This window comes from Anguilla rostrata, chromosome 1 (assembly GCF_018555375.3).
Source record: "Anguilla rostrata isolate EN2019 chromosome 1, ASM1855537v3, whole genome shotgun sequence".
Lineage (NCBI taxonomy): Eukaryota > Metazoa > Chordata > Actinopteri > Anguilliformes > Anguillidae > Anguilla > Anguilla rostrata.
This window is the reverse complement of record NC_057933.1, coordinates 32,974,185-32,987,144: the sequence shown is the minus strand read 5'-3', so window position 1 is coordinate 32,987,144 and position 12,960 is coordinate 32,974,185. Positions and strand designations below refer to the sequence as shown.

Below are 12,960 nucleotides of genomic sequence, written 5' to 3'. Positions count from 1 at the left end.
GAATACTCTGAACTGCTATTAGGCGCATAAGCGCAAATAACAGTCAAAGTTTTCCTCTCTGCCACACACAGTCTTATCTACGCGGCCTTCTCGTCCACTGTCGTAAACTCCCAACGTTCAGAAATAAGAGTTATTCAACGGAGATTAAAGGGAGTCATCCGGGTTCAAGGCATTTAACTTGCGACATTGACATTGACAAAAGACCTCATTAGGAACATGTGTTATGTGCTAATTGGGTCAGTGCCAATTTGGATTGGGCACAATTTTTTTTACTATTAAAAAATCTTGGGACCACACAGGCACTGCACAAATTAACTCCCAGGACTGAACGAACTTTGGTCCGAAAGGTTCAACTGAACCCCAAGACAACAACAGAGGAACTGGGGAAGGAGTTGCAGGCATCATGTACCAAAGTATCTTCATCCATCATTAAGAGAATCGTACATCACCATGTCCTGAAAGGCTGTCACGCAAGGAAGAAGCCCCTACTCCAAGACCGGCATAAGAAAGCCAGAATGAACACCATCCCAACTGTGAAGCATGGGGGTGGCAGCATCATGTTGTGGAGTGTTTTGCTGGGAAAGGGACTGGTGCACTTCAGAAAATAGATGGCATCATGAGAAAGGAGGATTATCTAGAAATACTAAAGAAACACCTCAAGACGTCAGCTATAAAGTTAAAACTTGGTCACAACTGGGTCTTCTTAGCAGGACAATGATCCTAAGCATACCTCCAAAGTCGTAACAAAATGGCTTAAAGACAACAAAGTGAAAGTATTGGAGTGGCCATCACAAAGCCCTGACCTGAATCCCATAGAAAAATTTGTGGACTGAACTGGAAAAGTGTGTCCGAGCAAGGAGGCTCACAAAGCTGACTGAGTTAAACACGTGTTTTGTCAGGAGGAATGGGCAAAAATTCCGGCAAAGTATTGTGAGAACCTTGTGGAAGGCTACCCCAAGCATTTCATTCAAGTTAAGCAATTAAAAGACAATGCCACCGCATACTAACAAAGTGTATGTAAACTTTTGACCCGCTAAAAATCTGATACAGTACATAGAAGCTGAAATAAATATGTCTCTTAGCTATTACTTTGAAATTCCCTCTTATGGGAATAAAGTAGATACCCTAATTGACTTAACACAGGAAATGTATGGTAACATGAAATGTGTGGCGTTGTGAAAAAATGAGTTTGAATGTCTTTAGCCTAGGTATATGTAAACTTTTGGCCTCAACTGTACATGTCTCTGCCTGGAGAACAAACTTGCCTCAGTAAACATCATGTCTGTCATATTGTATTTCCACTGACACAGTGGTACAGGGCACCCCCTTAATGGCTACTGAGTGATTTTGTCACTGATATGCCACTTGGTAAATTGTGTAATATTGGCTTTGTATGCTTGGACCCCATGTATTGCTGCTTGCATCTATATTTAAGGGTCCAAGCAGAAATTCTGCTGGAACCCTATTGTTTTTGTGCTGGTTTTTATTATTATTAGGGGTCTAAGCAGCAAAGCTTCTGGAACCCTATTGTTTTTGTGCTTGTTAGGGGTCCAAGCAGCGAAGCTGGTGGAACCCTATTGTATCTGTTCGGATTATTAGGGGTCCAAGCAGCGAAGCTGGTGGAACCCTATTGTATTTGTTAGGATTATTAGGGGTCCAAGCAGCGAAGCTGGTGGAACCCGATTGTATCTGTTAGGATTATTCTTATTATTATTATTCTTATTTTTCTCCTCTAAAAGTGTCTGCGGCTCAGCAACCATAAGTCCTAGAGCAACCAAATTTGGCAGGTAGGTTCCTATGGGAGTAAAGTAGATATGTGCATTCTCTCCTAAGCTGAGCAATGGATTGGAATAGGTATGTGTCTGATGTAATGTTGCACAGTATACCGAAACTTCAGCACTTTTTCGGTACTTAAAAAAATAAAAAGAAACGGTTCCGTATTAGAATTTTTTGACGTTCAGTAGTTTTGCGTCAAATGTAAAAGCCAGGGAAATGTGTCTCCCACATTACCGATTGAGAGGATGAAAAGTGTAATTTGTCAGAATCTTCACTAGATGGCAGTAGCAACTAAGGTTGGCAAGTGAGGTGACCTGCGCTTGTGCATTCTTCGTGGTTGATACAGCGCAGGCTTAGACTCAATTCACTTCAGTAGCAATAGCTGTTCTAATTTGTAAATATTTTATTATAGATAGATGCTGTATTGTTATTAAAATATGCTGATTTTAAATCTATTTAAAAGTGAAAGACCTGTTTTAAAGATTATTTAGTTTACAACTGTTCAATTTTTGAAATATATTTAACATATTTTTCTATTGTTCAGTGTTGTAACACTAAAGGCCTATGCATATTCATATGTTGAAGAGGCTTCAACTTAAAGGTTGTTAATGAACCAGGTTGTTAATAAACCATGAATTCGAAAATGAGGTCAACCCTTGTGGACATTACGTTTCTGATCTATTAAGGTCATTTCAGTATCGTTAGGTACCGAGTATCGAATTAGCATCGTTTAAGTTTCAAGTATCATTTCAGTATTGAGTATTGTGATACTAAACCTGGTATCAGTATCAAAGTCAAAATTTTTGGTATCGTGACAACACTAGTGTGACGCCTTTTTTAGTTGCGGCGCAGAAACACTGCAGCTGTGCATACACGCCGGGCCATCTAAGTGTTACAACATGCCATCTAAGTGTTACGACATAGCAAAGGCCTTTACGGGAAGCGGCCAGGACACATCCATGGCGACGCAACCAAGTCATCCGACAGCGTCTCTTTGCACAAAATTGGCCATAAGTCATCAATATTTTATACAATCATCATGATATTCAGTAGATATGTTGGGTGAAGGCATATGATCATGAGGACAAAGCCATTTTAAAATCGCTCCATAGGTGGTGCCAATGCTTGGACCCCTCCCAACGCCGCTTGCGGCTTTAATTTTTATTATTATTATTATTATTATTATTATTATTATTATTATTATTGAATGGTGAGCCAACCAAATTGACCCATATTGGGTGTGACCATTAAAATCACTGTAATTCGTTAATGGCCATCGACCTTGAAACACAGTCTGAATCGAAGGGCAGGTGGTTTTGAACGGTGTCGCTAGCTTGAAAAACATGGCCGTTATAAACAGATAAGCTATTTAGCATTATTGCCCATTGTTCCATTTGAAAAAAATAATACTTAAAATTCTTCTTCTCATGAACCATAAGTCTTATCAAGATGCCATTTGGAAGATGACCACTTTGTTCAACTGTAACTATATTGCGAAGGAAGAGTTTCAAGGAAAATGTTCAAAGAAGTTGGAACAACAGCCAATCATATTTCAGTAAATGAAAATTAGCACAGGATGCTACGTTACAGCACTCATTCTTGATCTCATTAATTCCAGGCTTGTTCTTTGGCCTTGAAAAATGTTCTGAAGTAACACACACATTCTTCTGAAGAAGGGCAGACTGGAATGGTGCCAATAGCATGAACTGTATGGCCACCAGTAGGGTTTTAATACACTACATGGCCAGAAGTCTGTGCACACCTGATGTCCAACATCTCATCCAAAATTATAGGCATTAATATGGTGTTGGTCCACCCTTTGCAACTATAACAACCTTCACTCTCATAGGAAGGATTTATACTAGATATTTGAGTATTGCTGCAGGCTTTCATTCAGCCTGTAGACTATTAGTGAGGCCGGACACTGATCGGGCGATTAGGCCTGGCTCGTAGTTATCTGATTCCAGCGTCATGTTGCGCCAGCTGCTTGGAACCTGGAATCGCTGCTTTGCAGCTATATTTTGTATTTGTATTTGTATTAGGATAAAATGGAAGTGGGCATGGTTTAAATTAAAAGCGGGGGTTTTTTTTTTACTCGCCAATCCTGATTTTTAATTAATTAATTAATTCATTCATTCATTCATTTGTTCATTTGTTCAATTATTTGTTATTGACATTTCTATTGTTGGAATATTAAAACAAAGTCATTTTTATACAATCACCTATTATAATAATGAAGTATAACAATACAACACATACAATACAATAATTACAGTAAACAATTATTTAAAGGAAAATTTAAGAATCTAAATATATAGTCTCTAATCCTCTCTCTATACTACTAGATACTTGTATGAGCTTCATAAACCCCACCACTACCCCCTTTGAACAGTCAAGTTTGTGACCGGTCATCACTACGGAAGGCAGATGTCGACTATTCAGTATAGCCAAAATACACTGTAATAATCCATGAATGACATCAAGACGCAATTTGAGATATGCTTAAAGAGTAATTGCACTCACTGTTTCAGCCTGGCTCCACCTACTACACCTGCTACACAGTTCTTAAAAAAGTACAGAACTCAGTGTTTCTTTTTACAACAACTAACCCATCTCTCCCTCTGTCTCACAAGTCTTGAGGCAAACACCTTGCATGTGATCAACTGTACCCATATCTAGCTCTTGTTGCCATGTGAAATTGTATGTTGAGCCTTTTCAAAAAATAACTTTTTATTTCCTGTTTTTCTTTTCTCCTAATCTGGAATGCCTACTCATTATTGTAAACCCAACCCATCACTGCAGTTCTCCAGACATGCCCTCAAGAGAACCGTTAAACAATATGATTGGCTGTCTCAATTCTGGGTTTCACTTGTTTCTGCCTTTGTATCAAGCAGGAAGTATCAATTCACAATGTAAACGAGGCCATCATGAAAAAAATGTATTCAAAAAATTCTTAAAATTCTGTGTAAGATTAGCATCAGAAGTTGTGCTAATCTTTACCCATATGTTTTTAGGGGGAGCGTTGAAAAACCAAATTTCCAAAAACCCTCAGCACTTCACCTTACCATTCTCAGTTTCACCCCTATATGAACTTGAAAGAAAGGCAAGGTTATATACCTGTCGGACAAGCAAGGATTAATTAAGAATATATTTATTTTCTGAATCCAGCGGTTCCAACAGTCAATGCCCTTGTTAAACTGTTCAGCACTCTGAATACTGAACCAAGTGATATTGCGTGCTAGAACCCCTCACTTAACCTACATGTAAAATATATTTTATGTGATTTAATTTAATAATTATTATTTAAAATGAGAATTATCAATTAAATCGCCGAATTCATTGATAGGTCAGTCTACAGTGCACTGGTGGAATCAACCAACAAAACAAGCTCTGTACCAGGTTTTAAGATTAAATAATTGATTTCAATAAGTAGCAGTCAATTATAATGAATTGAAAACATACATTCTTTATTGAATGCAGGTACACTACTTCTAAATTACACAACAGAAGACATACAGCAAAACATTAAACAACTAATCTAGAAATACCAGAAAATAGAGAGAGAGACAGATAAGAGAGAGAGAGAGAGAGAGAGAGAGAGAGAGAGAGAAAGAAACGGATCGGCCAGACCTTGCCAAAGTATCACCCACTTCCAGTATAAGCGCCACAAGGAAACCAGCTACAAGGAAAGCACACAACCAACCACCACCAAAATAAAAAGAGGAAAACTTCTTCTTCAAGGCTCTTACACCAACGCAACAACTTTTTCCTGTGGCCATGTTAAATACCTTACCCAGCATGGCTTTAGGATGTTTGCCCTGATTGGGTGATGCTGGGTTAAGGTTTAGGAGAGAAGGGAAGGGGGTCAGACTAATTTATGGCAAGGACTGGCCTACCTAAAGATTGCACTCAAACTTAAAGTAATGGGAAATGTTAGGCATGCAGGGTCTCCAACCCCCGATATGGTGTCCTGTGTCATATGGTTTGTCTCTTCTGAGGAGGTGAGACCCATAGTTTGTCAGCCTAGATTGCCCCAATCACATTTGCTTTGATTCTTGTGATGAGGGGTCCAGGCCACATTCTTATTTACAGTTTCCCTCTCTAAGGCCAAAATCTAAACACTACATATCCTACATACCTTGTGGCTAATTATCCAAAATTCAGCAGGATCTGCTCATTAACCAACTAATAATGAGGTGGCTTCACACACAAAAACCAAATACCGAATTTGGCTTCACTTTTGATAACCTCAGCCACCTATAACAGAAATGAACAGTAGAGTTTTTGTGAGGAACACCTGCTGGGTACTTGTATAGGAGGTGAATGGTGGGCTACTACTGATTGCTCAGCTCAGCGTACATGATCTTTGTGAATACATTATATTTTGTGTTTACATTATTAGAGTTAAGAGCGCAATCATTACCAGACTTTAAGTCTGACTCACGGACAGTTAGAAAGTCTGTTCACAGGCCAGCAGCAGAGAGGCCACCGTGATGTGGTAGAGACCCTGCAAGCCTCAGTGTTTGTTTTAGTATGTTGCTTTCTGCTGATTGTTCCTTGACGGTGTGGACACCAGATTTGGCCGTCCAGGGGTGGAATGTTACTGCCAACACGAGAGCGGTGCAGCAGTTATCCAGCTCCAGTTCCTCATCAACGAGGTAAGTGTCCACTCCTCAGACTATTCTTTCTCTTAGGAGAGTTCCGGTTACTTTGTTTCCTCCAATTCATGGCTCATGGATCATATATATACTGAACAAAAATATAAATGCAACAATTTCGAAGATTTCATTGAGTTCAAAGGTAATAAACGTAAATCAGTCAACTGAAATAAATTCATTAAGCACTTATCTATTGATTTTATGTGATTGGGGTTACAGATATGCATTTGTTCGTCACAGATTCCCCAAAAAAGAAGATACCATGAAATTAACAGAATACCGATCAGTATCCTGTGTGACCACCATTTGCCTCAAATAACGCTACGCATCTCCTTCGCATTGCATTGATCAAATTGTTGATTGTAGCGTGTGGAATATTGTCGCACGCCTCTTCAATAGATGTACAAAGTTGTTGGATATTGGTGGGAACTGGAACATGCTGTCGTATGTGCCGGTCCAGAGCATCCCAAACATGCTCAATGGGTGACATGTCTGGTGAGTATGCAGGCCATGGAAGAACTGGGACATTTTCAGCTTTGAGGAATTGTGTACAGATCCTTGCAACATGGGGCCGTGCATTGTCACGCTGAAACATGAGGTGATGGCGGTGGATGAATGGCACAGCAATGGGCCTCAGGATCTCATCACAATATCTCTGTGCATTCAAATTACCATGGATAAAATGCACTTGAATTCTCTGCCCATAAGATATGCCTGCCCATACCAACACCCCGCAACGTTGACATCAGCAAACCGCTTACCCACCCGACGCCATACAAGCTGCCTGCCATCTGCTCTGTACAGCTGAAACCGTGATTCATCAGTGAAGACGACAGTTCTCCAGCGTGCCGGTGGCCATCGAAGGTGAGCTCTTGCCCACTCACGTCAGTTGTGAAGCCGAACTGCAGACAAATCAAGACCCCAGTGAGGACGTCGAGCATGCAGATAAGCTTCCCTGACGCGATTTCTGACAGTTTATCAATCTATGGTTGATAAACCAATTGTTTCATCAGCTGTCCGTGTGGCTGGCCTCAAACAATCCCGCAGGTGAAGAAGTCTCAGATGGCGGTCCTGGGCTAGCGTGGTTACACGTAGTCTACGGTTGTGAGACCTGTTGGACGAATTTCCAAAATCTCTGAAATGATGCTGGAGGCGGCTTATGGTGGAGAAATGAACACCCATTACTCTGGCAACAGCTCTACAGGACATTCCTGCAGTCAGCATGCCAGTTGCATGATCTCTTAACTCTTGAGGCATCTGTGACATGGTATTGAACAACAAAAAACTCAACATTTTAGGGTGGCCTTTTATTGACCCCATCATAAGGAACACCTGTGTAGTGATAATGGCTTTTAATCAGCATCTGGATATGCCACACCTGTGCAGGAGATGGATTGTCTTGACAAAGGAGAAATGCTAGCTAACAGTGATATAAACAAATTTGTGGGCCAAATTTGAGAGAAATAAGATATTTGTGCGCATAGAACAAATCTTTGAGGTATTATTTAAACGCATTAAAAATGGCTGCATATTTTTGTTCAGTGTATTATATTCATTATATACAATCCAGTCTGAAAGTATTTTGGCAGTGACATAATTTTAGTTGTTTTGGCTCTATATTCCAGCATATTGGATTGAAATGAAACAATGAATATGAGGACAGTGTGGCCTGCCAGCTTTAATTTGTGGGTATTTACTGTCATATTGTGGAATTATGTGTTTCTTGGTCAGCTGTGTGTGTTGTCAATGTTGCATAATTAGTTCATGACACAAGAAAGCTAACCGAGTTAATTCTTGATGAGGAATTTGTATTTGGAGTCTGCTGTTGTCTGTCAACATGAGGACCAAAAAAGTGTCAAAATAAGCCATCGTGCAGTGGGAAAATCAGAAGAGATCAATCAGAGACATACCCTAAAGATTGGGTGTGTCAGAATCAATTGATTTTATACATTGTTAAGGAGCAAGAATGATCTGGTATGCCACAGAAGACCACTGGAGTGGATGACCGAAGAATGCTTTCAATCCTGCAGAAAAACCCTTTTACAACTGTCGAACAGGTCAAGAACACTCTCCAGGATGTAGGCATAGATGTGTCAACAACTACAACAGAGAGAATTCTACACCAGCATAACATCAGAGGGTTCACCGCAAGATTCAAAACACTAGTAAGCCTCAAGAACAGAATAGCCAAGTCAGTTTGCTAAAACCGTTGATTTCTGGAAAGAAAAAAACTCTTATTACATTACATTACAGGCATTTAGCAGACGCTCTTATCCAGAGCGACGTACAACAAGTGCATTAGTTCAAAGTGCAGAGGTGCAAAAGAAACATACAAGAGTGAAGTAAAGATCGTAGTGCCAGAAGTGACCACATAGATCAGGACTCCAACCCTGTAGAGTAACCTGTTCAGCAAACAAACAAACAATCCTGCCAAATAACTAACGTATTAGGCTAATTAGGTACATTGAGCTAAACTATAGGCTAGGGAGGGGTTGGGAGAGGTGCAGCCTGAAGAGATGAGTCTTTAGTCTGCGTTTGAAGGTAGTCAGATTCTCTGCTGTTCTGACCGTCACGAGGAGGTCATTCCAACAGCGAGGGGCCAGGACAGACAGCAGACGGGAGCGGGAAGTACAGACACGAAGGGGGGGAGGAGCCAAGCATCCAGAGGTGGCAGAACGGAGAGGTCTGGCTGGTGTGTAGGGTCTGATGATCCTCTGGATGTATCCTGGTGCTGACCCCTTAGCTGCCTGGTATGCAAGCACCAAGGTCTTAAATTTGATGCGAGCCATAACAGGTAGCCAGTGGAGGTCAGTGAGCAGGGGGGTGACAAGGGAATGTCTGGGGAGGTTGTAGACCAGACGCGCTGCAGCATTCTGGATGAGCTGCAGGGGTCTGATGGCGGATGCTGGCAGACCAGCCAGCAGCGAGTTGCAGTAGTCCAGGTGGGACAGGACCATCGCTTGAACCAGGAGCTGGGTTGCGTAGGTGGTGAGGAAGGGGCGGATTCTTCGGATGTTGTACAGGAAGAACCTGCACGTTCGACTCACCGCCGTGATGTTCTGGGAGAGAGACAGTCTGTTGTCCATCACCACTCCAAGGTTTTTTGCGGTGGGTGATGATGACATCACGGTGTCCCCTAGGGAAATGGAAAAGTCAAGGAGGTTAGAGGATGGAGCAGGGATGAAGATCATCTCTGTCTTACCTGGGTTCAGCTTAAGATGGTGGTTATCCATCCAGCTCTGGATGTCCCTCAGGCAAGCGGAGATGCGAGCGGAGACCTGTGTGTCAGAGGGGGGGAAGGAGAGAAAGAGTTGGGTGTCATCGGCATAACAATGATAGGACAACCCATGGGCAGAGATAACAGGACCAAGATATTGGGTGTACAGGGAGAATAGGAGGGGACCAAGGACTGAGCCTTGGGGAACTCCTGTGGCAAGGGGGCGAGGTGCCGATACTGCACCAGCCCAGGCGACTTGGAAGGAGCGACCGGAGAGGTAGGACTCAATCCAGTCTAGTGCTGTGCCACAGATCCCCATAGCTGCCAGGGAGGACAGGAGGATGGGGTGGTTGACTGTGTCGAAGGCAGCAGAAAGGTCTAGGAGGATCAGGACAGATGAATGGGAGGCTGCTTGTGCGGCGTGAAGCGACTCACTGACCGAGAGGAGTGCGGTCTCTGTCAAGTGGCCAGGTCTGAAGCCGGACTGGTGGGGGTCTAGGAGGTTGTTCAGTAAGAGAAAAGAGGAGAGTTGGTTAGAAGCAGCTCGTTCAATTGTTTTGGATAAGAAAGGGAGAAGGGAAACAGGATGGTAGTTCTGGATGACGGAGGGATCCAGAGTGGGCTTTTTCAGCAGTGGGGTGATGTGGGCCAGCTTGAAGGAAGAGGGGAAACATCCAGAGGACAAGGAGGAGTTCACAAGGGAGGTGACAAACGGGAGGATGTCAGGTGTGATAGTCTAGAGGTCAGCTTATGGAAAGATGAGATGAGTATTAACCTGTACCAAAATGTTGGAAAGAAAAAAGTGTGGAGAAAAAAACTGCTCATGATCCACATCACCCCCCTCATCTTTGAATCATGGTGGAAGTAGTGGTATGGCTTGGGCATGTATGGCTGACTCCAGAACTGGCTGACTTGTCTTTATTGATGATGGGACTGCTGATGGCTGCAGCACGATAAATTCTGAAGTGTACAGAAACATCTCCTCAGATCCAACCAAATGCTTCAAAAATCATTGGACGGTGCTTCACTTTGCAGAAGGACAATGACCCCGACCAAGGAGTTTTAGGGCCAGAAACTGAAGATCCAATGTGCTGCAGTACAGAGCCAAAATAACAATTGTGTCACTCTCCAAATATTTATGGACTTTTCTGAATATTACATATTTAATTTATATTTAATCCCAATTTTTCTGTCAATTGTGTTTGTCTGCTGTGTGTTTGTATTCCACTGATTGCTACAAATTAATTATGCTGTCTTGCTGTTCGTAGGGGGCACTGGTGAGCGCTTTGGCAGATGACAGCATTCACCTCTGGAACCTAAGGCAAAAGCAACCGGCTATTCTGCATTCCCTCAAATTCAACAGAGAGAGGTAAGGCTGCAATTCTCAATGGAACACCAACCGTGCCAAAAAAAAAACTTCTTAAAAATAATTAACTTATTGCAGTTATTTTTGACAACACAGGGCTTTTTGCTCATGTTAACACGCGGCATGTAGTGGTTGGCATGTTGGCGTGCATAGATTGCTCCTGCAACCAGATTATGAGTTGAAAACACAAACGCGGTGTTCTGGCTTTATTAGTAGATGATTCAGGACAATTATGCCGAATACGGAGTTTTGCAGCGCCACCATTGTCACGCTGGTCGTGCATTTACCAAGCACCCCCTCCCTGCAGTCTTATCTGTAACTACACCCCCCACGCATGACACACTGGACAATAGAATCGATCTGGTCATACATGAAAACGTTCTTTTACCACTAAAAATTCTTATTCCGTTGTAGCAACAAGATAAAGCCAACAACAGCCGAAGGTATGCCAGTACAGCTGTGAAAAACACTGCTCACTGAACACTGAAATAAACATGAATTTGAAAATGAATTTTTCAAAAATGATACCATATAATTCTACTTTCAATTTCTGCGACTAAATATGGAATAAGTGGTAGGTTAGTGGTATTTTAGAATGAGGATATTTCACACTGTAATGTAAGCGTTTGTTGGTTTGCTTGTAGTTGGTGGACGGTTGAATATTGTTTTAATGTAGTCCCATACAAGAAGACATCACATACTGCAGAGTACAGAAAAACATACAAGAGTTAATGATTACACATTTAGGTACTGTACCACAGTGTGATAATGTTTTTGCATTATTTTTTAAATCTGATATCAGTGTTTCATCTTAAATCTTCATGAGGGGCACATGTATATGCTCTATAATGGACAAAAAGCATTTTTTTCATTTTTGGAGAGATTTTGGATATCTTTCAGGACCCCTAGATATTTTAAGCCACTGTACTGACGGAAAGCTTGTAATTCCCACTTGAAAATGATGCAACAATGAGTTTCTTCAGTCAAACAGTTGATTTGTTGTGGCGCACTTGTGGTCAAGGAGTATTTGGTCCAGGAAATGTATAGTTTAACCTGATGTATATTTGCAATCTCAGTATTTCATTGCAAACTAAAAAACATCAAAATTAGTTTTGATTTTTTGCCTAAACAATTGCATTTGTGGCACTTTAGTTTATATTTATAATTTAGGAACAAATGTTTTGCTTCATTTAAGACATTTTTCAAGTCTCTGTGATGCTCACATCATAAAGTTATAAAGCTTTAAATAGGGTACCCCCTAAATGGGCAAGGATTGGCCAGATTTGGCATGTGCGCTAAGGGGTTAAAAGAACCCCAGCCAATAGCAATGCAGAAATTGTGTGTAGATTATTCCATATTGCATCATGGCACATGTCACCGCTACGACATTTACGGAGAGTGTTAAAGTGCTCTGTCATATTCTTGAGATTGTGATGTACCCCTCAACATAAGCTTCTAGAGCATGTTAAGGCATTCTGTTATATCCATAAGATCGTGATGTACCCCTTTACGTAAGCCTTCATCAGCGTGACATCCATGTGATGGCTACCCCCATGTCTTTCCCATGTGACCTAAGCATGTAAACTTTCTGTGATTATGTAGCAGCTCCTGGAGGTGGGGCAGGGCAGAAAACTGCTCACTTTAAATCTCTGGCAAAAAACCTTTTCCTTTCAAGAACGCTTGACTGTGGCATTGTGCAAATTTTTTTTAAGCTGGGGTCGAACATTTTCGGAATACACACGATTAGCATTGTCGGACAGCTCAGGATCCTTGAGCGGTTGGTATCCTTATAATCATATCTTTGTTTTTATGTAGGCTAAATGTCTTGAAACGCACACAGGATGTGGGGAATAAAAATAATTCAAACCTTGTGTAGTCTGTGATCAATTGCCTTATTTCATTCATTAACTTGAGGATAAATAAGCTGAAATGCTTTGTCAGTT

At 41.5% G+C, this 12,960-nt stretch overlaps 1 protein-coding gene across 7 annotated transcripts in view; it reads left to right on the top strand.

Annotated features, from left to right (window-relative positions):
* Window positions 1-12,960, top strand: part of LOC135254837 (syntaxin-binding protein 5-like) — a 117,550-nt gene that overhangs the window by 17,228 nt on the left and 87,362 nt on the right. For all 7 annotated transcript variants that reach the window (XM_064335391.1, XM_064335399.1, XM_064335382.1 and 4 more), the window contains 2 exons: window positions 6,353-6,434; window positions 10,920-11,020. In XM_064335391.1, coding sequence (XP_064191461.1) covers window positions 6,353-6,434; window positions 10,920-11,020 — 183 coding nt within the window. The remainder of the gene's footprint in view (window positions 1-6,352; window positions 6,435-10,919; window positions 11,021-12,960) is intronic.